This window comes from Pagrus major, chromosome 21, assembly GCF_040436345.1.
Source record: "Pagrus major chromosome 21, Pma_NU_1.0".
Taxonomy (NCBI): Eukaryota; Metazoa; Chordata; class Actinopteri; order Spariformes; family Sparidae; genus Pagrus; species Pagrus major.
The window spans coordinates 33305913-33333393 of record NC_133235.1 but is presented as its reverse complement, the minus strand read 5'-3'; the positions used below and the strand labels follow the sequence as shown (position 1 = coordinate 33333393).

General features: G+C 40.1%; 2 protein-coding genes and 1 long non-coding RNA gene across 3 annotated transcripts; 1 reads left to right on the top strand and 2 right to left on the bottom strand.

Moving 5' to 3' along the window:
* Positions 1-1149: 1149 nt before the first annotated feature.
* LOC141016807 (immunoglobulin lambda-1 light chain-like) lies at positions 1150-10638 on the bottom strand. Its single transcript, XM_073491357.1, has 5 exons — positions 10596-10638; positions 10174-10503; positions 3878-3925; positions 1851-2153; positions 1150-1734 (listed from the first exon to the last, which is right to left on the bottom strand). Exons 1-5 carry the CDS (start codon positions 10636-10638, stop codon positions 1586-1588), a joined length of 873 nt encoding a protein of 290 aa, XP_073347458.1. The 3' UTR covers positions 1150-1585.
* Positions 10639-15222: 4584 nt separating this feature from the next.
* LOC141017168 (uncharacterized) lies at positions 15223-17367 on the bottom strand. Its single transcript, XR_012180628.1, has 3 exons — positions 17297-17367; positions 15969-16030; positions 15223-15307 (listed from the first exon to the last, which is right to left on the bottom strand). It is a non-coding gene; the product is annotated as an uncharacterized lncRNA (long non-coding RNA).
* Positions 17368-18320: 953 nt separating this feature from the next.
* On the top strand, positions 18321-24046 carry LOC141017117 (immunoglobulin lambda-1 light chain-like). Its single transcript, XM_073491731.1, has 5 exons — positions 18321-18363; positions 18456-18782; positions 20881-20940; positions 22834-23136; positions 23253-24046. Exons 1-5 carry the CDS (start codon positions 18321-18323, stop codon positions 23420-23422), a joined length of 903 nt encoding a protein of 300 aa, XP_073347832.1. The 3' UTR covers positions 23423-24046.
* The last annotated feature ends 3435 nt before the right edge of the window (positions 24047-27481 follow it).

Genomic DNA, 27481 nt, shown 5'->3' with positions numbered 1-27481 from the left:
AAGAGAAAAGACAAACCAGACCAGAGAGGGAGAGGAGTTGATGAGTGTGTACAGCAGCAGATGTGAATCTGTTCTCAGTGGTTATTAGGACTCATAAAAAACTGTTGAGAGCCAACCAGCACTTCCTTCCTGCAGCAGACGGGCTGTGTGGGTTTCTGCTCTGCAGCCTTCTCACCGTCAGCTGCACTTTTTCACATGAACAACACAATGACAGTTACAACCACGGACCCACTTTGATTTCAGCGCTCAGTACTCACTGTCTCAGCTTTCATTTGTCTTTTTCAGCTGGGAGACAAAAAGCTTAAATCCTGAACTCAGGATGGCAAGGTGACAGTTTACTGAGTTTACTGAGTTTCTGCAGCCTGACCCCAACATAACACAACATATCAGGACATGTTGGAAAGGATCATAGTGTGTATACATTTTTAAGAACATCAACACAAAGACAATTTATCATTTATCCTTTAATGTTTATTATTTAAACTTTTTGTAAATGCTCATATTTACTATGTGATCGATGACTTGTGTTTCTCTTTGTGAAGCATTTTGTGATTCAATCTTGAAATGTGTAACATAAATATACATTTTAGTTGATGTATAATCAGAAACTATACCAATCCATTTCATCTTGATAAAGTTCTAAGAGTTAAATGACATTTTATTGGCTGATAAAAAATAAACACAGTCATCATTTAGCCAACATTCAAACTGGAGGCGGACTGATGAAGCTGCTGTGTGATCATTTTATAGCAGTTGTAGCTTCAAAGCAGCTCTCTCTGCTGTTTGTTCATGTGTGTAAACAACAGTGTCATCAGCGTAGAGTTTTACATCCACACTGACACAATTATAAAACAGGCTCAGCACTGAATCTGGTGGCACAGCCTCACCTCCTGACTTGTATATAATAGCTATATGTTTCTGTTCACTTCTCTTTCTTTAGCTTTGTTGTCCTTGTTTAGCTGTATGCTTATAGTCACATCTTCCTGTACATTTGTTCTTGCTGCTGTGTGAAAGTATATTGAGAGCTACTTACAACCAGTCAAATGACTTGTAGGTGTCAACATACATGGCCCATGAAGTTGATTCTGTTTCTGACTGTTGCTCTGAAGCCAAACTGAAATCCATAAAAACAAGGCTGTTTCTAAAACACACTGTGATTTTTCACTTTATTGAGAATGTTACACTGAGAGAATTCAACAAAGCTGCCACACTCTGCATAATGTATTAAAAAGAAAGACAAGAAGAGAAAAATACCAAAACAATCAAATATCCAGCAGACAGCTAATGATTCAGCTTCATTTTCTATTATTATACAAGTCACAATTCAAAGTGGAAATAAACTCGAGGATGAAAATAACACTATACCACAGAATTTATACTCAGTCACTGCAAATATATATGTGTATATATGTATTTATATATGTACGATGATACATTTTACAACCAACCACAAAGCATGAAAACTGACATTTGTGACTGCTGATCAAAGTGATCAATGAGATGAACTGATGAGATTTGATGGTGAGAAAAGGCGAGCAGAAAACAGTCAGTCAGCATGTGTGCAGTTGGTGGACGGTCCCTTGTTTCAGAGGATCATCAGCAGAGAGAGTCCACAGCAGTACACCAGACTCTTCACTATCAGCACTGTGTAGAGCACACAGAGCAGCCTGACCTGGTACTGAGACGGCCCAGATGCTACTTGTGGAGGTGCTGGATCTGGAAGAGCTGGAACCTCTGAAACAGAAGAGGAGGCCAAAAGAAATGTCAGTCCTCTGCTCCTCTGCTCTCTTTGACAGCGTCTCCACATGAAGCTGAATCACTGCTGAACACAGTCACCAAGCCTTCATTACCTTGTTCTGTTTGGGCCTCCACTGTGCCCCCCTCGTGCTGGACGGAGCAGCGGTATTTATACGTGTAGAAAGAGTCCTGATCAACCAGCAAGATGGCGGCGGTGCGTCCCGACTCTCTGAGCTCCAGCTGCTCTCCCTCAGCAGGGAGCCACTCCTCCTCATTCTCCTTTCGTCTGTTCCAGGAGAACTGGACCAGAGGAGGAAACATGGCTGAGGCCACACACAGCAGGGAGCTCTTCCCCTCCAGGTGGGCTCTGGATGCTGCTGGGTACACGCTCACCACGGGCTTCACTACCTGCTCACCTGAAGTTTGACAGCAGCAACAAGCAGCACAGACACACATTGACACAGTCAACAGCAGCTTACAGCACTGCACTGCATTCAGTGTGATCCTGGAAACTACATGGACTCTGATCACTAAACTACTCATCAATACAGCACAAAGTCCAACACATAGACTGGATTCACCTGCACATCAAACACACTCATCATGTCATGTCATCATATGTTATATGGGGACAAACAACATTATGTGTTCAGCACTTCTTTCTTTCAATGTGCACATTCATCATTATTATGACTATTACTAATAATAATATAACATCATATTTTCATACGATGGAAAATCTTCATGTGTATCATGATAAAAGACATATTATAATAAAGGACATATTTACCCTCAAGTTTAGTACGCGCTGCCATTTTAATGTTTACATTATCCACCACATATTATAAATATTTTTAAAAAAATGCATCTTGAATTTCATGTTTTATATTGTTTCATATTTACACTTAATACACAATTACAAATACATGTTTTCATATGACTAATGTGAAAAAAGATGTAATTTAATATAAAAGAAGGTAAAACTTTGTTGGTTTAATAAAATACAATACAATATATATTGACCTTCACATGAAATACTTTTTAAAGTTATTACAACATGTCTAACATATGACAGATTTACCACCGTGTACTTTAGTCCAGCCGCTAAAGAAAAACAAGTCAGTACATCAAGAATATCATATTTCTTTTTTTCAGTATTTTTACATTTATACACAATTACAATGATTTGTTCAGATATGTCAAATATGAATAACAACTGCTTTGTAATATAATATGAAAAAAGGTAAGAATTTATTGATCCTTTACAGGAACTTCACATATGATTAAATTAAATGTGATAATATAATATAATATAATATAATATAATACGTCTTATTGAAAACAGTATGTCGTACACAATATTTACCATCACGCGCTGCTAATACATTTACTTTTAAGTATTTGAAATTAGGTTTGGAATTATTCTTTTTTTTGTTTAAATTATACATGAAATTATTAATTAATATATTTATTATTATATATCAATTATTTAAAAGTCAATCACCCTAAAAAATACATATTTGCATGTGTCATTGTATAACATACTATATTATTTTTTCAAATGTTTGTTATATTTTAGTATAATGTGCATGTTATATTTATTGTAATATCATATTCAGTGTCTGTCTTCATGTATAAATATATCTCACACTAAAAGACATATGTACCATCATATAAAATACAATTGTCATGAGGTCAGTTTGACCATTTAATAAAGACTTATTAATTATCCTATACAACATATTTAAAGTTATATGTTTTTCAAATACATTTCCTGACATATATTAAATGATGTTTAATATCATATATGATGTTGTTTTATAAAAACAAGAGATGGTGCTGAATTACTGAGAGGATCAAATACTGTATATTTGTAACATTGTCAATATCAAACTTTTTCTATATGAATTAGTTTGATCTCCTGCAGAAATAAAGAAGAACTTCAGTTGTGCAGTGAGATTTAAACATCTTTTCAGGAGTTATGAACCTTTTTATGTAACAATAGCTGCACGGCTGCAAGAATTCTCTACTAATTATGAACAAACTAACATGTAAAGCCTGAAGCAGCAGAAACTCATTAAAAACACATTTTCAACTTGTTCAATAAAACAACTGAAGGAAAATGAAGCTTTATTCTTACCTGTTACAAACAGTTTAGTTCCAGAGCCAAAGATGTAAACCCAGTTTCCTCCCACAGTGAAACAGCGTAATACAAAAACCTGTGTGCTGTTGAACGTGTCGGCTGAGGTGAACGAGTTCAAATGATGAAGCAGGATCATATTTCAGCTCCATGATGTGTTTCTCTAATGTTCATATCAACATGACTGTCTCTTCTTTTATTGTCTTTTTAGACACACTAGCAGTGTTGCTCTATGGATGATGTCTGTTGCTCCACTACTTTGGTCCACATGGATTGGACCTGGACCAAAGGATGGATGGATGGACTGACATGACATTTTCTACAGACATTCTTGGTCCCCAGAGGATGAACTTCATTCATTGACTTTGTTGATTCTGACTTTTTATCTAGCTCCACCAGCAGGTCCACAAGTTCCTGGTCCTCAGTTGGCGGCCCAGTCGACACCTGTTCCCGCTTCCTTGTCGGTGGGTCAGCAGACTTGGTCAAGAGCCGGACCAGTGGTCTTTCCTGATACCTGTCCAGACCTCCAGCTGCCGGCCTCCTGCTCTGCCTTGCAGCAGTCCTCTGTTACTGTTCTGCAGCAACATGTCTGAGCTGAGCTGCAGCTGTCTCCAGTTCCTGTGCTGAATCAGTCTCCTGTGGCTGTGGTTCTGTAACCTCTTGTTTTCCTGACTCTGACAGCTCCACCAGCTCCAGTGGCAGCTCCTGCCAAACCTCTCAGGGGGGCAACTGTTGTGATGATGTCTGAGGTGACTTAGGTAAATGAAGGCAGCTGATATTGTCATGTTGCAGTGAACTATTTGTACAGTTTGGATGAACATTACACAGTGATCATCAACAGATTGGTCGCCATTCATGAGTTCACCCTCAAGACACCTTTAGATGTAAAGGTAACTACATCTTAGAGCCAAATAAAGGGGCGGAAGACTGGAAGACACAAGCTTGAGAAGCAACATATGAAACGAGGGATGCACTTTGAGCACCTCAGGTAGTCTGAGCCGGGCCAGCGCATGATTTATCATCTTAACAATGTCAAAAGGACCAATGTACCTTGGCGCCAATTTCCGAAAGTCCGTCTGGAGAGGGAGATTAGCAGCCATGAAAGGCGACATACCTGTAGCGGCACTGACGAGGGTGTTGCGTGCGTACTCAACCGAGGACAGATGAGTGGCCCAGGAGACAGGATGCTGGGCGGAGATGCAGTGCAGCTCCAACTCCAAATCCTGGTTAGCCCGCTCCGTCTGCCTGCTGGATTGCGGGTGGTATCTCGAAGAAAGGTGGCCCTCTGTCAGACACACTGTTAAAAGGAATCCCATGAAGCTTGAAGACGTGCAGGACGAGGAGGTTGGCGGTCTCCAGGGTGGACGGGGGGACAAAATGCACAGCTTTAGAAAATCTGTCAATAATGGTGAGTATGACGGTGTTACCTCCGGAGGGCAGCAGACCTGTGACGAAGTCCAGGGCGATGTGGGACCAGGGTCGATGGGGCACTGGCAGCGGTCATAACAGGCTAGTGGGGGCGCTATGAGAGGCCTTTCCGCGGGCGCAGATGGAGCAGGCGGAGACGAACCCCCTGGTGTCTGAGTAGATCGCTGGCCACCAAAAACGATGCCTGATGAAGGACAGGGTCCTCTGAAAACCTGGATGGCAGGCCAACTTCAAGGAATGGCCCCACTGGAGCACTTGAGACCTGGTAGAATCTGGAACAAACACATGGCCGGGGGGACAGTCACTGGGGGGAGGATGAGAGCGCTGTGCCACCAGGACTGAGCGCTCCACGTCCCACCCAGCTGCTGCCAAAACACATCTGGGGGAGAGAATGGGTTCCTCAGAGGTCTCCTCCTCGGAGAGGAAGAACTGGCGAGAGAGAGCGTCAGACTTAGTGTTTCTGGACCCGGGGCGGTATGTGAGAGAGTAATGAAAACGCCCCAGGAACAAAGCCCACCATGCCTGGCGGGAGTTCAGTCATCTGGCTGAGCGCAGGTATGCCAGATTCTTATGATTGGTCCATACCAGAAAAGCTGTCTGAGTGAGAGCAGGCGATTAGACACCTCCCGGCCCTGCACCGGGAAATCAAATATCTTTAGCACTTCTGCAGAAAATAAAGGATATGACTGGAGGAATGGAGCCTGGGATCTAGACACTGCTACTGCCCACTGAGAGGCCCTATCACACAGCAGACTCTTAATAAAAGCGATCTTGGCTCTGTCAGTACAATATGTGTTGGGTTGCTGATCGAAAACTAGGGAGCACCGATGTAAAAACCCCTCACACCCACCTAACTCACCAGAATATCTAGCTGGGATAGGGATATATGGCTCACACGAGGAAGCGGGGACAGCCTCAGAAGCAGAGGAAGCTGCAGCAGGTGGAGGTGCGGGGCCTGTACCCGCAGTGACGAGCGACAGCTAGGAGCACACCTGGTCCATGCGGCCTCCTAGCTGCGTCACGCTGGTGGTCAAACCTCGTAGGGCATCCATCACCTCCCGGAGGGTTTGCTCATGGTGTCCTACCATGACTCCTTGAGAGGTGAGCGCATGACGCAGATGCTCGGTCTCTGCTGGGTCCATGTTGGCCAGATTGTTCTGTTATGTCGAGTTTCTGTTTGGATCCAAATGCGGAGAGAGCGGAGATGTTACGCCCCGTTGCCGGGGAAAATGATAAAGTAAAAAGGGTGAAAAACTACAAGACCACCACACGTTTGCCGCCATTCAGTGTATTCTCTTTTCAGCCACGTTTCTCTCATGCTTCTCTCTCAACACGCAAAAAAAAGGCATCAACAATCGATCGCTGTGCAGCACATCCGCCACAGAGTTGACAAAGAAAATAGAAAAATACAATTGAGTTTTTAAACATGACTTATGCAAATGCATTCTCATAAAAGGTAAGTAAAAGATTGTGAACAAAAACTGATGTGAAATAAACTATTTTATCTATTACTGTTGATACTGTCTCTGTTGTCGTTTCTGTACCTGTGAGGCAAAAGCAGTTGAACACGGAACAGATGATCAATCATCATTTTAACCTTTTTAGCTCAGAATACATGAAACAATGAATTATTCCATTTTTAATCACTATACCTAATGAATTATTATGTTACACTTTGAACAACATGAATTACATTGTTTTTAATCAAATCTTGCCATGAATTAGTTTTTAGCCATAAGCTTGGTCTTTTTATCATGCACAACTTTATAACCATGACAGAGACAGTAGTTGAGGTGTAACAGAATTTATTGGAACTCGGAGGATTCTTTGAGGGGGATGTAGTGGAGTGAGGCTGGTCGGCAGGCAGGCAGGGTCGGCTGGGGGCAGCGCCGGTGGAAACTCTGGAAGCCGGGGCGAAGAGGCGCTGGAGTTTTCTGCCACGTGGGAGAACAAACAAAATCATATGAGTCAGGGCTCACAGAGGAAAAAAACACAAGGAGGTCCGTGGGACGTAGAATATTAGATCTAAGAGATATACAAAGCTAACACTAAGCTTAGAGGCCGTTGATCATAAATACCGTAACTGGCAGAACAATCTGGCGTCGGAGTGGAGATGAGACCGGGGTTATATAGCAGGAGATGATGAATGGAATGATCTGCAGGTGTGCCTCTCCGCTGCTGCCACACCCACAGGTCCAGACACACAGGCAAACAGGAACAGGTGAGAGAAAAGGGAGGGGGCAGACAGACAGGGGGAGAACATAAATAACAACAACAACCCCGACTGCCACGGTCAGACCGTGACAACAAAGGTGAAGAGACAGAAGAGGACGCTGACAGGAAATTAAGAGGAGAGACAGAGACAGTGACCAAGTGAGAGACAAAAGATAAAAGCCAAAAGACAGAGTCTCAGACTGGCTTTTAGTGGTCAGAGACAGCTTCACTAAATAAGAGTCTGCAGACAGACGCAGACGTGTTGTGTGAAGCACTTGTTCAAACTTTGAGTGCCACACAGCAAAAATGACTGTTGTGTTTCTCTCCGGTTTATATCTGTATTTGATAACTGACAGATATTTAAATCTTGTTGAAAATGTTTCAGCCAACCACAAGAATGTGTCGAATTTCGTTGGTGTAATTTATTGTTCGTCCTGTCCCGGCGCAAGCGGTGTTTCTTGACGTCTGTGGACCAGTTGTGGAAAACGTCCCAGTGCATTAAATGAAATGCACCCATCCCCATAGCAACCGCTCTGTTTCGGAAGTAGACGCGCATGCGCATTCACGTACTGCTGAGCGAAATCTCTGGTCGTTAGCTGATAAGCAGTTTTTTTTCAAGTTGTTCTGTGTCGTTGAAATTGAATATAATAACATGAAACACAACTGTTTACTCTCCTACTGATTTTAATTGGGACATTTTACAACGAACGGAAAGACATTAAACGTAGTGCACGTTTTGAAGGCATCGGGCTCTCTCCGAGGGGAGGGGGAGAGAAGCAGGGCAAGAGCCGTGAGGAAGAGAGGGAGATGTCCGGCCAAGGCTCCGTCCAGCATGGACCAAAACTCAGCACGGATAGTTCAGAAACAATTCGGAATGAGTTAAAAGCAATTTATAAACAGACATAGTAGTGTTCAAGACTGCATATTGCTAGCGGATCTATTTTCTGACCCAAAGTGCGGCCGTGACTGGTTCTGAATGAGGGCTTCAGCAGGCAGCCGCTCTCCCCCCTCTTCCTGGTACTGCGTACCGCCACTGAATCTTTTAGTGGTACGCAGTACCGGACCGTACCGGCTTACTTTCACCCCTGGCGATGACGATGTGCTGCGTTCACTGTCCACAGCCTCTGAGCCTGCTCTTCAGCAGCTTGATAACTCAGGAACACAAAGCACACAGCCCCTGAGCCACAGAGCGATGAGCAGCAGCGGCAGTGACAGACTGTCGTTCAGCCGCTAAACAAGTAGCACAAAGCACACGCACAGACCCCCTGAGCCAATAACAGAGCTGCTGCGGCAGCAACGCACTCCTGTAGCGGCTAACGTTAGCATAAAGCACACAGCTGAGAAAGTGTGGCTCTTACCGACCCCAACTTTAACACATATTGTTCAAACTACCATTGACTTGTACATGTTTGTCCGTCTGGCCTCTCCGGACACAAAGAGTACAGAAGTGGATTGAGTCTCTGTGTCAATCTGTCAAACGAGGCGATGCTGATCAAATCTAAACACAGATTCTGTTCCTACATCGACTGTTTCTCACCTCAAATGTTTTCACAAACACATTTTAGTACCAGATCCTTTGTTACCAGCCTGACACCATTTTGTTTCCTGTTTCAGAACAGACGAGCCAAAACCAAGCCCCGCCCACCTCGCTGTGATTTTATTGGTCCAGTGCAGCACAGTGCATTCTGGGAGTTTTATCTTTCCTACCTCTTCAACAAGAGCAGTGAAACACTTCTTAAACATGTGACCTTTGTGGCCATGTTTGTTTGTTTGTTTGTTTGTTTGTTTGTTGTCGGCCCTTGATGACACAAAGTCATTTCAGCCTCTGTTCATATAAAATCTTGACTTGTGCAGCTTTAAATGTTACAAAGTGTTTCATTGTTTAAAGTTTTCAGTCAGTTGATTAAATATCAAGTCATTAACTTTCCAGATGCTGAAGTGTCGGTCTGGAGACACTTTTGTCCTGATGGTGGCGCTAGAGGAAAGGTCAGGAGGTCACCATAAATGTTAGGGTTCATCCTCTGGGAAGCAGAAACATCCACAGGAAACTGATGGAAATGTGTCCAAAAAGACGAGCGTCCTAATAAGCTGCTGCTAGAAGGACAAAGTCCTGAGCTGACATGTCCAAGATTTGTCTTTTAAAATGTAATAAAGTGAAATGATGTGGTGAAATCTGCTGAAAGGTGTTAAACAACAAGTGCTGCTGGAAGTGTTTTCATTCAGAGACATTAGTGTTGTGAGGGACGGATGGACTTTATTCAGCAGCAGGACGTTGGGCTGTAAAAATTTGATTATGTTTGAGATCATTTTATTGAAATATTCTGAAGTATGTTTGTTGTTTTACTGATTCATCTGGATTATGTTTGAGTTTGTCATTGAATTATTTTCCTCTTTATTTCATCATTGTGTTTGTGTTTGTGTCCTTTTTCCTCACTGTGTGAAACAACAATAAACCTGCTGGGATATCTGATCAAAATATAAATAAATATAATATGAAATAAATCCCTCAGTTCAGTGTGTTTGTGACTGTGGCTGAGATGGAGGTGAAATATGTGAACCTGGGCTGTGGTTTACTGCTCTCTTCCTGTCACAAACACTGTTTGACGTCTGTTCATCTGTTGGTTTTTGTTCAGGCTGCTCGCATCATTTCTCACTGTGGGCGACACTCACACAGGAGCAGCAGTAGGTGGCTGAATGAAGGAGTTTAACTGTCTGGATCTTCAACTCACAGCCGTTCTGATTATTCACAGCTGAGAAATCATTTTGCTGAGGATGATTGTACGTGCTAGCTATGCTACAATCACTCAACTTAAGAAGTAGAATCCTTGTGAATGTTTCTGTGTCTTTCTTCTCGTACCACCATACATATGGATAGCCGTTGTAACACTTGTCAGTTCCTCGACAGCTGAAGGAGACGTCTCCATCAACTCTCATGGTCAATGTTAAATCGTCCTGAATCAGCTGTGCTGCCATGGCAACCAGCGCTGTAGAGAAGCAGACAGATAGATGAAGGTCAGTGTGACAGTGTTTGTTCCAGGTGGACTTTGTTGGCTCCTGATTGGCTGGAAACACTCACCTGAACACAGACAGCACAGAGCAGCAGCTGGGAGGAAAAGCATTTTGTGCAGTGGTGTTTCCTCTGGTGAACCTGGGGAGAAGTGGCGCTCTGACGCAGCTGAGGCCAAACGAGGACGAGCTGCGAGATCAGACGAGGGCCACGTGGTTTCTAACAGGTCCTCAGAGCTCCCATCAGCCCCTGCGGTGCACAGATAAGGCCGCTGTCTGACAAAAGGCCTTTTTCACAGCACAGATTTTGACTCGTCATAGAAGGAGAAGCACAAGTGTTACTAATAACATTAACGATGACTCAGCTCTGTTCAAGTGTCCCAGTCAGCCATGATGGTGTGACAGTGAGCCAACAGGAACAAAACCAGGACCCTGAACTGAAGCAGCTAAATGGAATTCAGCCATCAGGATTTTATTGTTTACACCAGAAAAAGGCCTCATTTCAAAAAGATCAAAAATATTATAATGAGAGTTGTCTGATGTCACTGTTTTTGTACACTGTAAATAATTTTAGTCCGATTTGATTTTAGGTTTATTTTTGGTGTAATTTTATTGTGAAACAGTTTGAAGCTGGTGTATAATCTGAATATTTTAGTTCAGGTTTAATCTGAAAATCTTTGGTACAATCTGAATGTTTGAACTGAAGTTCGTTATAACTTCCTTTGATACAAAACAGCTTTTGTTAAATTGACGAATAGTATCATGAAGTACTATCTCTAGTGCTCATTTTTCAGTTTATTTTAGTTCATTTAATTTAGAATAAAAAGACAAACAGCAGCTGATTTACTGATTTAATGTTTTCTGTAAATGTTTTCTCAGATGAAGCTCTAGTGAAAGTTCAACCAGTGAAAGCAGGTCATTGCTGTCCTCCAGCCGTTGCTGTCCAGCAAAAAAAGTTTTGTTCCTTTCGTCACTCAAATTTCACTGTTATTTTAATCACCTCACTTAATTTTTTTTACATGTAAACACAGAAGCTGTGCTGTGATGTCATTATTAACACTCACTTATTAATGATGCATTTCATGAGTCAGTTTTCCTGTTTGTTACAGTCGAGCAAACTGAGAGAGGTCAACCTAACAAACACAGCCAGGAAACTAAAAGAAATGAGACTGAAGACTAAAATCAACTCCACTGTTCAACTTGAGAACAAAACTCACTGACTCATCCTGAATGTTCTGAGATGATTCAAGTTAATACTATAGCAGCACCATGTGACAGTGTTTTTATGTGTCTCACTTTATTTCTGTTTCTATGTTTTTATATGTTCATGAATAAATATGATATTAACATCAAATATTCAGTTTGAATGAAGAATGGTTTGACACACACACTCACAAATATGAAAATGTGAATTTACTTTCTGAGACAATAAATATATTTTATACTGAAATAAATCTTTTCTTTATTTGTTATCAGGTCAAATGTGTTTACCAGCGTATAATAGGAACAACAATAATGCCAGTAATACTCCTCATTTACTGCTGTGTGTTTTTTATCCACTAGATGTCACTGTGGGTTTGTCGTCAGTAAAATAAGAGGTCGGAGCATCATTGTGTCGTCATGGCGACCGTCATCAGCATCACTTGGATGTCCCTGCACTTCCTGTGAGCGACCACAGGGTGGTGGTGTTTCTCTGTGATGTTTAATGTCAGCACCAGCAGCAAACACAGAAATCCAGCATGTGATCGACTCCTTCCAGTGGTTCTGGTGCTCCTTCCAGGGAACAGCACCAGAACCACTGCTTCACATATGAGGAGCACAGCTGGACTTCAACTCTTCTGAAGCCTCCGCTGGCTTCGTCTTTACAAACTAACCCTCTGAACCTTATCTGACGTTCTGCTGGAGATCCCAAAGTTTACACAAATACCAAATGTGTCAGGCTGGATTTTGGGGAAATGTGTGTAAAATGATGCAGCAGACATGTTGAAATGATCCATTTGATGGAGTCTTGGCTTTGAATCTTTCACTCAGTGAAACATCGTGTAGCTTTAATGAAGAGACTGAACAACAGGAGACACAATAAAGATGTGACACTGTGTGTGGAAAAGGTTTGATGTGTCATAGAAATGAAATGATTGAGTGAAATGACAGAAATGTAAGGGGACGTTTAAGGCTTCAAATCACAGTGGAGGAGTTTTGTGGATTTGTACTTTAGTCTTTTCATCACAGCTGTTCAACAACAGGTAACAGTCTGTGCTACTAAATTCACCACCAACCTGAATGTGTTTGTGCTCACATCAATGTTTGTTTCTATTTCTATCACACAGCAGCTTCAGCCGAGCCGTCGATCGGCAGCGGCGGCCTTATCTGTGCGCCGCAGGGGCTGATGGGAGCTCTGAGGACCTGTTAGAAACCACGTGGCCCTCGTCTGATCTCGCAGCTCGTCCTCGTTTGGCCTCAGCTGCGTCAGAGCGCCACTTCTCCCCAGGTTCACCAGAGGAAACACCACTGCACAAAATGCTTTTCCTCCCAGCTGCTGCTCTGTGCTGTCTGTGTTCAGGTGAGTGTTTCCAGCCAATCAGGAGCCAACAAAGTCCATATAAAAACATAGAAACAGAAATAAAGTGAGACACATAAAAACACTGTCACATGGTGCTGCTATAGTATTAACTTGAATCATCTCAGAACATTCAGGATGAGTCAGTGAGTTTTGTTCTCAAGTTGAACAGTGGAGTTGATTTTAGTCTTCAGTCTCATTTCTTTTAGTTTCCTGGCTGTGTTTGTTAGGTTGACCTCTCTCAGTTTGCTCGACTGTAACAAACAGGAAAACTGACTCATGAAATGCATCAGTAATAAGTGAGTGTTAATAATGACATCACAGCACAGCTTCTGTGTTTACATGTAAAAAAAATTAAGTGAGGTGATTAAAATAACAGTGAAATTTGAGTGACGAAAGGAACAAAACTTTTTTTGCTGGACAGCAACGGCTGGAGGACAGCAATGACCTGCTTTCACTGGTTGAACTTTCACTAGAGCTTCATCTGAGAAAACATTTACAGAAAACATTAAATCAGTAAATCAGCTGCTGTTTGTCTTTTTATTCTAAATTAAATGAACTAAAATAAACTGAAAAATGAGCACTAGAGATAGTACTTCATGCACTGAAACAAATTTGGAGTGATATTTACTTAAAAAAAGCTAGGCAACGTTTTCCACACAGAAAGTGCTTGTAATTTTTACTCAGGATAATCTCAAGTAGCATTTACTTCCTAGTAACCCATTTTTATTACAAAAAATACTCAAGTAAACCTTACAAGCAATGTCCAAAGATACTCACCTATTGATAGTAAACTTTACTCAATTACCATTGCATCTAATCGCAAAATCCAGCTAAATATTATTGGTGTTTCCTAGTCTTATTTAACTTAAATTTTCTGTGTTTTATTATAAGAAATGATTAAGTAATATTTACTTGATTTAAATATAATTTACTACTTGACATTACCACAATAAAAATTTGTTGCCATTTCTGTGAAACTGATTACACAAACATTTTCAATTTTTCAAATCCAAACTTTATTTACCATTTGATTTGGCATAGATATGTAAAATATCTACATATCACCATAAACATAAACAATTTGACAATCTAAGAGCCCATGTAACATCTTACTTTTAAGTCCCAGAAGAGTGTCTATCAACACTGGATCTCTGTGATCACTGACAGGAAAGGCGAAGACAACAACAGAAACTTTCCTTTGTGGTATATAAGAACAAGGATTCAAAACACTCCAGCACTGCAAAAACTCATGCGAGTTTCTTGTGGAGAGCCTGGACCTTTGAAGACATTTTGAGGATGTCAAGCTCAAGGAACAGTTTCTGAAATACTTCAAATGTGTATTTCAGTTTCAGAGGGTAACTTAAATTCACTGCATAGATGATACCCATGAGCAGAAGGCAAGCATTTGCCACACTTCTGCAGTCCTCAAGAACCTCTTTCCCCTCTACGATTACAGATACGTAGCTGGGATCTTGGTTTTCATGTGCCACGTTCGGATGGATGACAACGATCTTCATGATATGTTGACAGCAGTCCTCTTTGACTGCTTCTTGACTTACATCCTGTGAAAACACATACAGCCACAATTAGAAATCAAAACCTGAGAGACTAGATATAAAAGTACACTTTGTGAAAGAGAGGTTGAATGACATGAAACAGTTAAAAAATGCCTGGATTGTTGAGGAGGGTGTGTCTGCAAACCCTGATACTGCAGATTCAGACTTGCAGTTCTGGACACCTTGTTTTTCACGAGAAACAAGACTACAGCCAGATGACCAGAGGTGAGAGTGTGGACCAAGGCTGCACACCTAACACATTTTTCAGCTCATACGGTTTCTGTTCATATGTTTGTATTCACTGTCAGATGCAGTATCAGTCAAAAATGGTACACACTGCCATTAATATTGTATTGTAATTTACTATGTTGTTTGAGCCTTTGGCTCAAGTCATCACTGTAAATGAGAACTAGTTCTCAATTGATTTACCTGGTTAAATAAAGATTAATAATTGCCGGTTCACGTTTTTGCCCCTATTTATTATCAGAAACAAGTTTTACCCCAAAAAATAACAAGTGAATATCAGATTATAAGGCCGGAAAACCTTTATGGTCATCCAAAAATCATAAAATTTACCCGGTAGTCTTTGATCAGCTGCTCTACAGACTCTCCAAGGAACTCAAGTAAGCAACGGATGATGATGTCTCTTCTGCCTTCGATATGTTGCTGTTAAAAAATACGAGAAAATTCTTACAGAGAACACCACATATCAACACATACAAATGTAAAGAGAAAGTTACCCACAGGGAATGTAAGCTTGCAACTGTGTTCCACGTGGGCAAGAGTATTAGAAGTGTGTAACTTAAATGTATATCTTAATGGTAATGGTGTCTGTTGAGAAAATGTGCTCCATCCAGGGCTGCTGTATCAAACTGCAGCCCCTTCTGATTGTCTCTGTCTGAAAATTTTGTATTGGAGTCTAGGAGCAGCAGGAATGAATCTCGCCACACTCAGCGACTCACTGTGAAAAATAAATGTCTTTGCTTTTTTAAGCACATATTATGACAGAGGACAATTTTGTCTATATTTCTGTGAGAAATCATGCATGATATTGTAGCCACAGTGATTAAGTGAGGAGCAGAATTGTTCGATATTGTTACACTACAGTTACTTAGAGCAAAGTTATTGAAAACATTTTATTTAGAAAACAGGGGGAAAACAAGTCAACAAGTCAACAGATGTGCAACCTTAGTTCTGACTCTACAATGTATAAGTGGTAGTTTGTGAATACCTTGGATTCTGTTTTCATATTGAGGCACCTGAAACATACAAATTCAATATATTAAAACTAAACCTGTGTTCCTAATTATTACCAATTTGATCTTACCTTGTACAGTATCAGCTGTGAACTCAACGTTGCAGAATGATGGCCAAATGTCCTTCTAGGTTCTGTGGAGAGAAAAAAGTGTTATCTATGTGCTTTTTAAATTAATTTGTATTCACTTATACTTTAGGATGCACACTGAAACTTAAATCTGCTACAATATTTAATATCCCCCAACTCCAGTGGCTCAGAGCTCCTGAAATTGCACTGAGATTACTTCAGTGCACATTGCACAGTGCTCATCCTTAAGAGCAACTATCCAACATTTTAAAAATATTTTGAAATAAGTTTTCTGTACACAAATATCCAATCTTAAATGTTACTCCCACTTAGTTATTTAGCATACTTATTACAGTCCAGGGAATAAAGTTAAACAGTTTTATTACAGTGGCTCTGCTTGACAGGTTTAGGCCTACCTTGATTAAAAAGCTCAGGAGTAATTGTGAAGGTTAACTAACATGACTTGTGAGAGGCTCTCTGTCTCCCACCTGTTGTCGCAAGGCTTAAAACCAACCTGGTTGGTTTGTTTGTTTTTCCACTGGTACTCAAGCGCGACGTCCAACGCGAGAATCGAACCGGCTAATTTTAAAAACCCAGCGGTAGCAGCGCTCACTGATCTGTACTGGGACTGTTGTTCTGTCACCTGAGTTTACTGACTGCTGTGTGAGTGAGTTTGGAGCTGATGAGAGGAGAGAAAAGGAAGAGCGAGACGAGCCGGAGGAGTGATATGACGACCTCAACCCCGCTGAGGCGGAACTATGAAGACTTTATTTTATGTTAAAAATGTAAAAAAAAAAAATAATAAAAAAAAGTAACGAGCCTTTTGGGGAAATGTGAAGAGTGGAAAGTACCGATATTTGCGGTAAAAATTTACTGAGTAAAAGTAAAAAGTTGTCAGAAAAATAAATACTCCTGAAAGTACAAAGTCTAACAATTCTACTTAAGTACAGTAACGAAGTATCTGTACTTCGTTACTTACCATCACTGGTTAAATTTCAGACGGCTGTTCAAATAACAGATGACGTAGGATTTAAAAAAAAATCAAAGTAACGTGTAATGGCGCGAGTACTTGGTATCGGTATCAGTGAGTACTCAAATCAAAGTACTCGTACACTACTCGTTTTGGGGGGGTCAAAGTGGTAAAACCACGGCCTCCTTCAGGCAACAAGGACGACACGTGAGCTAGCTAACATTAGCAGGAAAGAGGGGAAAAGGAAATTAGCTAGCACCACCGTTTTCGGAGCACGGACTTGCACAAATAACGAACGTAGATAACGGAACGTACAAAGACCTAATTAAGTTAATATAATACATCCATGACAAAGACTTACCCCCGTGTTTCCATGTCGCTGAAAGATCCCAATGGCGACCGCACAAGTCATGTCCGAGGGCAGACTGAAACGGGCCTCTGACGTCACGCTCCGTGTGCAAAGAAGGTTGCCAGGTTCACTGATATTACCCAAGTACAATTTACTTGCACATATCAACTAATAAAGTTAATGCAGTAGTTTAGTGAATATTACTTGGAATAAAGGGTAAAATTTATATGCAAAATTGAGGATACATTGTTACAAACAATCACTAAGTAACACACCACATTAAAACTGACATTTTTAAGTAAAAGCGCTGAAATGATATTTTTTTGTAGAATTATATACATAATTTAAGTAATAATTACAGGGCCAAAAAATCACTTTTTTCAGTGTGATACTATTCGTCAATTTAACAAAAGCTGTTTTGTATCAAAGGAAGTTATAACGAACTTCAGTTCAAACATTCAGATTGTACCAAAGATTTTCAGATTAAACCTGAACTAAAATATTCAGATTATACACCAGCTTCAAACTGTTTCACAATAAAATTACACCAAAAATAAACCTAAAATCAAATCGGACTAAAATTATTTACAGTGTACAAAAACAGTGACATCAGACAACTCTCATTATAATATTTTTGATCTTTTTGAAATGAGGCCTTTTTCTGGTGTAAACAATAAAATCCTGATGGCTGAATTCCATTTAGCTGCTTCAGTTCAGGGTCCTGGTTTTGTTCCTGTTGGCTCACTGTCACACCATCATGGCTGACTGGGACACTTGAACAGAGCTGAGTCATCGTTAATGTTATTAGTAACACTTGTGCTTCTCCTTCTATGACGAGTCAAAATCTGTGCTGTGAAAAAGGCCTTTTGTCAGACAGCGGCCTTATCTGTGCACCGCAGGGGCTGATGGGAGCTCTGAGGACCTGTTAGAAACCACGTGGCCCTCGTCTGATCTCGCAGCTCGTCCTCGTTTGGCCTCAGCTGCGTCAGAGCGCCACTTCTCCCCAGGTTCACCAGAGGAAACACCACTGCACAAAATGCTTTTCCTCCCAGCTGCTGCTCTGTGCTGTCTGTGTTCAGGTGAGTGTTTCCAGCCAATCAGGAGCCAACAAAGTCCACCTGGAACAAACACTGTCACACTGACCTTCATCTATCTGTCTGCTTCTCTACAGCGCTGGTTGCCATGGCAGCACAGCTGATTCAGGACCAGTTATCACTGACCAGGAGAGTTGGTGAAAACATCATCTTGAGCTGTGGAGGAACTGAGCAGTGTGATAAAAAACAGGTCTACTGGTACCAGAAGCCAGAAACAGAACCACTCACAGTGATTCTACGTATTGATCTGAATGATGGGAAAGTTAATTCTCGCTACAATCATCCTCAGCAGGTTGATTTCTCAGCCTCGAGGAAGCAGCACGGCTGTGAGCTGACGATCACGGGCATCAAACTCCTTCATTCAGCCACCTACTACTGCGTCTGTTATAAGAGTGTCGCCCACAGTGAGAAATGATGCGAGCAGCCTGAACAAAAACCAACAGATGAACAGATGTCAAACAGTGTTTGTGACAGGAAGAGAGCAGTAAACCACAGCCCAGGTTCACATATTTCACCTCCATCTCAGCCACAGTCACAAGCTGAAGGCAGAACTCTGAACACAAACACTTCCTTTAGCCCCTTCACAGTAAAAGCCTTCGAGGCCACGATCAACTTAGATTCAGTCAAATTAAATAGATTCCAGTTGTCTATTTCTTACAGTGGAACAAAACATCACAACATCCAAAGAAACGTGTCAAAGCCTTCATGCAGTATAATCCTCTTCTCCATGATGCTCCAAACACTCCGTTTGGTCTCAATGTGTCTGAAGACACTGTTGTTGTCTGCGTGTGTTTTAGTTTTCATCATCTTCTGCAGAATTCAGGTTGAAAGAGAGAACGAGTCACATCCACTGTCCTCAGATCAGCTCCCTGCATCACTCACTTTCATCCCCAGCTTGTAAAGAAAACTAAATGTGGACTCGGCAAAGCAGACGTAGTTGTTGCTGTAGTTTCAGAACTGACACAAACATTTGATGCAGTCAGCGATGAAATTCTTCTTTCTGAACGTTCAACTTGAACTTTTCTGTTTCGTCTTCATCAAACATGACGCAGCAAGTTAAAGTCAATAATGAACTCTCAGTGGTGTTCCACAAGGGTCAGCATCGGGCCCTCTCATCATTCAGCTTATACACTGTAAAAACTGTAAAAACAACAGGAAATACTTCAGCAGCCAGGGCATCTAGAAAATACTGTAAAACAACAGAAAAAAAGTTTAGAGTTTAGTTTAAATTTCACATGAGATCGTCTTTTGTTTTTTAGCCTTTAATGTTTAATTAAGACCACAAAAAATGAAACTACCTTTAAATTTGGTCGAACTCTGGTAATCAGGCTTACAGTTGCAGAAGAGTGCTGTTATTACTTTATTATTAGTTATTATTATTAGTTAATTATATTATTTGTTGTCACCGTCTGAAGCAGAATGCTCATCAGAGCTGAGCAGACGGTGGAGCGCAGTCAGGCGGTGTCTCTAACTTTGTGAAATTCATTGTTAGAAAGTTCATAAAACCACATTTAACGTTTTTAATGAGTTCATATCCATAAATGTAAAACATATTTGCCAATTAACAAACTAATCTATGCAAAACTACAGAACCAAGACTCCTTTTACTGTTAATTGTCACTAGTTTGACTATATTTTATAAACGTACTTACAGTATTAAACCTGAATGTAACAGTTTCTTCTGTCAAATAAAAATAAATGTTTATGATACATTTGCAAAAATAGTTTAATTTTGAAACATTTTCATGGTTATTCACATTTACATATTTTTCATGTTATTTTATTTTATCAGACATGTAAATTCAGTCTGTTTGAAATTTTATTGACATTTTTGTGTATTTCATAAAATACAGGACACATCTGTGTAATTACAGATTTTATGTTTTACAACATAAACAATATTAATATGAATGTGTCCTCCCCAACAGTGTGACAGCATTAATGTACACCTCTATACTGATGACACTGTTTTATACACATGAAAACACAGCAGAGTGAGCTGCTTTGAAACCTAAACACAGCAAGAATCTTCTTCTTCGACCTGCTGCTGGAATAAAGTCCATCCCTCCCTCACAATGCTCATCTAAACTTCCTGCAGCTCCTTCACAGTAAAAGCCTTCCAGCACATGTGTTGAAACTTATACATGTCCTATATCTGTAGTTCAATATACATTAATTATTATGTCCATTATTCCTTCTGTCACATTGTTATTTAGTTTTTATCAGTTTTTATCATCATCATATTTACATATGATGATATGAATTATTGTATGAATGTTGACAGGAATCTTGATAATAACACACTGATGTTCTACATGATGTTAAACACAGACACACAGTCATCTGTATAATCTCTATATACACTGTGAACTATATGTGAAGATTAGAGAAACACATGATGGAGCTGAAATCTGATGGTGGTGGATCATTTGGACCGGTTGAGCTCAGCTGACACATTCAACAGCAGACAGGTTTTTGTCACAGTGTGTTTCACTGTGGGAGGATCCAGTGACTCCAACAGATACCTCATCTTTGGCTCTGGAACTAAACTGTATGTAACAGGTAAGACTCAACTTTCATTTTCCTTCACTAGTTTTATTGGACAAGTTGTTCACTTTTGTTATGCGTCCATGTTCTCGCTCATGTTCACTTAATCTTAAAGTAATGAGAGAAACTCAGCAGTGATGTTGGAGCTCCGCTCTGTTTCCTCGTCAGCTGCTGTTCAGTCAAACTTCACGCTGGTTTTCTTCTCTCTCCTGAAAGAAATTAAATTCTACATGAATGATTGTGGAGGATTTTCCTGCTCTGTTCATGGCTCGACTTTTTCAATCTCCAGTTAATCAAAGTGAATTGAAGAGATGAGCAGGATTCTTCAAACTCTCACAGTTGATTTGAAAATTCACATTCAAATGCAAATTAATGAATGTTGCACATCTCCAGTCTTTGATCGTCTCAGTCAATGTGTCTTATTTGTTAGTTCTTACCTGCTCTTTATTTGTGAGGTATTTGATTTAAATGTATTTTAAATAATATATGGTGGTGGATATATATTTGCGTAATATTGTAAAAGTGTTTTAAAATAATAATTTGTATGATACAAAATGTATTAAGAAGTGTATATAAATATATTTACATTGTAATATATATTTTTGTATACCTGGAAATATTGTGGAAAATATACTCTATAACAGAAAATATTCGATATTCGTTGTCATATAAAATACATTAAGCATCAGGATTTTTACAATTTTACCACAATATATTGTCAAAGTATATTTACTACATGAATGTATATTAAAATCCGTATACCTCTTACACACACACACACACACACACACACATATATATATATATATACACACACACTTACATATACACACATATATATATATATATAGATATGTATGTGTGTGTGTGTGTGTAAGAGGTATATGGATTTTAATATACATATATATATATATATATATATATACACACATATACATACATTCACATTTTGTATGAAACGTACGTATGATGGAGAATATAAAAATGAGGAAACAGAAAAATAATTTAATGAATATTTTTATTTTTCACACTGATTAATTATACGCTGGTAAACACATTTGACCAGATAAAAAAATAAAGAAAAAAAATATTTCAGTATAAAATACGTAAATTCACAATTACATATTTGGCAAATAACATTAAAAATATTGAGTTTATGATGAATTATTATGAATTGAATATGTTTTGCTTTGCGTGTGTTAATGTTGTATTACAGAGAATATGTATATCCTGATATATATCATCATATATATCATGAAAAAATCTCTAATTTATTATAGAAGTTAATATTGTAGGCTTTATCTGATGGATGTAGTTTTTCATTAATTATTTTCCTTATATTAAAATATTGACTATTTAATTTGTTGCAGATTGTTTAGATTAAGGTCTTTACACACTGGAGGAGTTTATTTCCTGCGATTAATTTTGAACTGATGTTTATGTCACGAGTACTACGGCCAAAAAGCGACATCATTTTTTCATAGCGAGGTCGATTTTTTGAGTTTTCGCGACGCTAATGACGGCATCAACCAATCATGTTGTAGGAAACGGACGTCAGGTCACAGCTGATGAGAATGGCGGACCTGTTGGTTGTTTCTGTTCGTCATCAGTCTGTATTATTCACGTCGCTGTTGGTGTGAATAATTTGAACCAGTTGCAGGCGAGTGTTTCTCATAGTAGTGTTATTTATTGGTGTCGTCCCCGGTGTGTAAAGGCCTTAAATACTCTGAATAACAGCAGCAGGTGAATCCAGTCTATGTGTTGGACTTTGTGCTGTATTGATGAGTAGTTTAGTGATCAGAGTCCATGTAGTTTCCAGGATCACACTGAATGCAGTGCAGTGCTGTAAGCTGCTGTTGACTGTGTCAATGTGTGTCTGTGCTGCTTGTTGCTGCTGTCAAACTTCAGGTGAGCGGGTAGTGAAGCCCGTGGTGAGCGTGTACCCAGCAGCATCCAGAGCCCACCTGGAGGGGAACAGCTCCCTGCTGTGTGTGGCCTCAGCCATGTTTCCTCCTCTGGTCCGGTTCTCCTGGAACAGACGAAAGGAGAACGAGGAGAAGTGGCTCCCTGCTGAGGGAGAGCAGCTGGAGCTCAGAGAGTCGGGACGCACCGCCGCCATCTTGCTGGTTGATCAGGATGCTCTCTACACGTATAAATACCGCTGCTCCGTCCAGCACGAGGGGGGCACAGTGGAGGCCCAAACAGAACAAGGTAATGAAGGCTTGGTGACTGTGTTCAGCAGTGATTCAGCTTCATGTGGAGACGCTGTCAAAGAGAGCAGAGGAGCAGAGGACTGACATTTCTTTTGGACTCCTCTTCTGTTTCAGAGGTTCCAGCTCTTCGACCATCAACTCCACCAGTAGCTTCTGGACCGTCTCAGTACCAGGTGAAGCTGCTCTGTGCGCTCTACACAGTGCTGATAGTGAAGAGTCTGGTGTACTGCTGTGGACTCTCTCTGCTGATGATCCTCACAAACAAGAGACCGTCCACCAACTGAAGATGAAGTCCAGAGCTGGTCCCTGTAGTCCAGAATGTGAGAAGTCCATTCTCTCAGACTGTTCTGTTCTGTTGATCCAAAATCAAAAGATCCAAAAACAGCAGCATCATCATTTCAGCCACTTTTATGAGAACATGTTGATGACGTCATTATGTGGAGATATAACAAGGTCAGTTATACAGCAGGTAACATGTGTAACACAGTGACATATTTATATGTCATTTGTTGTATTATAATTAAACAAACTCTGTAAATAGTTAACAGTTGATAGTTCAGCTGACATGTGAGGCCTCCAGAGTCAACATGAGGAACGTTTCAGACTCAGGTCCTGAACCCCTATGTTCATTTTAGTGGGTCCCCCTATATATTATGTTTCCCACGTTAGCCTCTCCCCTTTGTGCTGTTGTGCTTCACAGGAGAGGTGAGCTGCACTGTTGTCTGACATTTCTGTGTGTTAGCCAAGCTATTACAAGTTTGTTTGTCATCTTAAACTTATCGTGAATATGCTGAAATATTTCTGTATCATTTAATTTGTGTAGCAGCTGAAGTTTAAGGGCAAAATTGAGCGGAGGATTTTTGTTATTCACCTGTTGTCAGAATAAACGGAGATCTCCTCCAAAGATATCCTGGTCTGGACCTCTTCATCAAAACACAACCCAGACAACGCTAGCCCCCACCGGTTACAGAGAGAACAAATGTTGATGATACAGATCAGATGAAGAAAAGTGTTGTGGTGGTACTGGCAGGAAAAAGACTGAAAACAGCCCAAACCACAAATACACACTGCTCAACATTAGTGAGGGATGTTGGGATAGAGGTATATATAGTTTACCCAACAGTATATTTCCAGAGCTGGATTCTGGAATATTGCATTATTTCTGGGGACCAAAGATTTTCACAAAACACAAAATAAAAACTCAGATATGTCACAGAATAAACAGTCAAGTGAAACAGTAAAATATCCCAACATCCCTGACTCATGTTGAGTCGTGTATATAATTATGGGGAAAGGTCACTAATACTTGGGTAATGATTAAAAAATGCCTCTTCAGGGGACAATGAAACTGAAACATACTTCTTTTACTGCCTCTTCAGTCCCTGATGAAATGAAATGGGACTTGGTGAAGGTGTACAGAGGGGCTCGGATATGAAGGGTTCAGTTCAGAGGAACAACAGAAGAAACCTGCAGGCGCCGGGCTGATGAAAGGCAGCAACACTCTGCACAAATAAGCTCGGCCCTGATGCAGGCGACCGAGTGGAGCGCTGACTTTTGATGGTCACTCAACTCGGATGTAGAACGCTCACAATTTCTTTATTCATACATTCTTATTTTTATTATTATTAAAAGTAGTATTTTTATTCTTTATGATTGACTCTTTCTTATTCTTTGATTCAATGCCCAGTTTTAATAAAATAACCCGAAACACTTTTGTGTCTTTTCTTTTCTCGATGAGACAAACTGTGAATCATTTCATTGAACATCTTTGATGTGGATGTTATTAAAAAGAGGAGAATTTTATATTTGTACCTTCAACATCTCACCTGGATTCATATCAGTGTTTTCTTGAGACGTTTCAGTTTTATTTTGCACAATTTAAAAATAATAATAAACAGTGCAGGAAGAGGCAGAAAACCCAGAGGGCTGATCTGAGGCCTCCACCTAAATAATGTTAAGATAAGACAAAGTTATAGAAAACACATAATAAACTCTAAGAAAATAATATGAACACATTACATTTATAAACTAGTCTGCAGAGTAACCTCACAGAATATTTAAGGTGGTGTCATTTCCTGTGTGAAGGAAATATTTTCTAATATTCTGAACAGGTGGTGAACACAAATCAAACCATTCTTCATCCAAACTGAATATTTGATCTAAATATCATATTTATTCATGAGCATATAAAAACATAGAAACAGAAATAATGTGAGACACATAAAAACACTGTCACATGGTGTTGCTATAGTATTAACTTGAACCATCTCAGAACATTCAGGATGAGTCAGTGAATTTTGTTCTCAAGTTGAACAGTGGAGTTGATTTTAGTCTTCAGTCTCATTTCTTTTAGTTTCCTGTCTGTGTTTGTTAGGTTGACCTCTCTCAGTTTGCTCGACTGTAACAAACAGGAAAACTGACTCATGAAATGCATCAGTAATAAGTGAGTGTAAATAATGACATCACAGCACAGCTTCTGTGTTTAAAGCCTTTATTTGACAGTTGTTTGTGCTGTGAAAATGCTGACAGGAACAGACTAAATCTCTGATTTAGTTCCTGAGTCTAGCTCCTGGAGCTCCTCACTTCTTGGACTATTTGATCAAAAAGCTCTTTGAGTTGCTGAACATGAACAAGAATGTGTTTGCATGAACGAGCTCCTCCAACCAGATAGTGTAACAGACACATCCTCACCAGACATGAACCACTGAGGTGTCAGATCAGAAAACACTCAGATGTGTTGTTTTGGAGGCCGCTGACAAAGAAGCCTTTTGTCAGTTTTCTATGAGGACTTGTTGGCTCTCATCAACACCAAGTGTGAACTGTAAAGTGAAGCTTTGATGGCTAAAATCACCATGAATAAAGTCCATGGACGTGAGCTCCAGGTGGGGGGTCACTGTTGGTCTCTGGGCTCAGTTCAACTTTGTGTGGGTGGAGGGCTCAGTGGAAAAAAGGCTTCCAGACAACAAGAGAAAAGACAAACCAGTCCAGAGAGGGAGAGGAGTTGATGAGTGTGTACAGCAGCAGATGTGAATCTGTTCTCAGTGGTTATTAGGACTCATAAAAAACTGTTGAGAGCCAACCAGCACTTCCTTCCTGCAGCAGACGGGCTGTGTGGATTTCTGCTCTGCAGCCTTCTCACCGTCAGCTGCACTTGTTCACATGAACAACACAATGACAGTTACGACCACGGACTCCAGTTAAAGAATTACAGGAACTTCAGTTTGATTTCAGCGCTCAGTACTCACTGTCTCAGCTTTCATCTGTCTTATTCAGCTGGGAGACAAACACACAATCATATAAATAATACTGAGAATAGATTAATTACACACAGAAAAGGCATAGTTTTTAAATATTCAGTGAATACAACAACAAACATATAAAAACTTGTGCTTTATATGCAAAACTACAGAAACATCCAGTGAAATATCCTTCAGCTTGTTTTGATGAACGGAGCAAAGTCCACATATACTGTATATTTGTCAGTGTGTGTAAAGGTTCATTTTCTCACATTTAACTTGTTTCATAATTATTAAATAATACTAAAACACAATTTAATCAAACTGTTGATATATATATATAATAATGTGTAGTAATATATCATTATTATATATAATGATACATGATCTGTACATCATGATTAATAATCGTTTGACTTTCTTGTTTCTTTTCTCATTAAATTGTTTTTGCAGCTAAAAAAAAGAAACAATTGTTAAATGTTGATGTTTATGAAATCTTCCATCCTCTCATAAATTTCTTCTCTCTAAAAAATACAATTTCAGACAAATTCAAACTTTTGGCCCTCAAAGTGTTTAAATGACCACGAGAGGATTTGAAGCAGCGACTCCACGACTGTAACATTTACAGAAACATGTCGTTCATCTGTTCTCACCGATCAGAGCGACAGAACACAAACCACTCAGACAGAAACACAAACCACAGAGACAAACAAGTCATCTTGTTGTTGAAAAATATAAATCTGTTTGTGTTTATGAAGCAGAAGTGGAGCGTCCATGTTGGTTCACCTCAGGTCTCGTAATGAGGTTCCAGCTGATCAGAAAGCTGCTGTCAGAGTCGAGTGTCCATCTCTGTCAGTGGTCAGTTTCAAACAGTTCACCTGGTTAACCCCACTGAGCCACTGATCTCCTGTCAGTCACCTTCTAGCTTCAGTTTGTATCAGTGCAGCTGTCTGTGCTTCACTCACACCGCTCCTTATGTGACACATTATTGTGGCATGAAGCCTGTTTTTAAGCTTAATGGCTGTTTTCCTCTGACTAACAAACACAACTTCACTCATGTATTGTGTGATGGTGTGTGACTGCCGTCAAAACACGCGGAATGATTCT

Coding starts and splice junctions, on each gene's coding strand:
- LOC141016807 (XM_073491357.1), bottom strand. CDS start 10,638: ATGCTTTTCCTCCCAGCTGCTGCTCTGTGCTGTCTGTGTTCAG. Junction 10,504..10,595: donor TCTGTGCTGTCTGTGTTCAG/GTGAGTGTTTCC, acceptor GCTTCTCTACAG/CGCTGGTTGCCATGGCAGCA. Junction 1,735..1,850: donor GGAGGCCCAAACAGAACAAG/GTAATGAAGGCT, acceptor CTTCTGTTTCAG/AGGTTCCAGCTCTTCCAGAT.
- LOC141017117 (XM_073491731.1), top strand. CDS start 18,321: ATGCTTTTCCTCCCAGCTGCTGCTCTGTGCTGTCTGTGTTCAG. Junction 18,364..18,455: donor TCTGTGCTGTCTGTGTTCAG/GTGAGTGTTTCC, acceptor GCTTCTCTACAG/CGCTGGTTGCCATGGCAGCA. Junction 18,783..20,880: donor TTATAAGAGTGTCGCCCACA/GTGAGAAATGAT, acceptor TCACTGTGGGAG/GATCCAGTGACTCCAACAGA.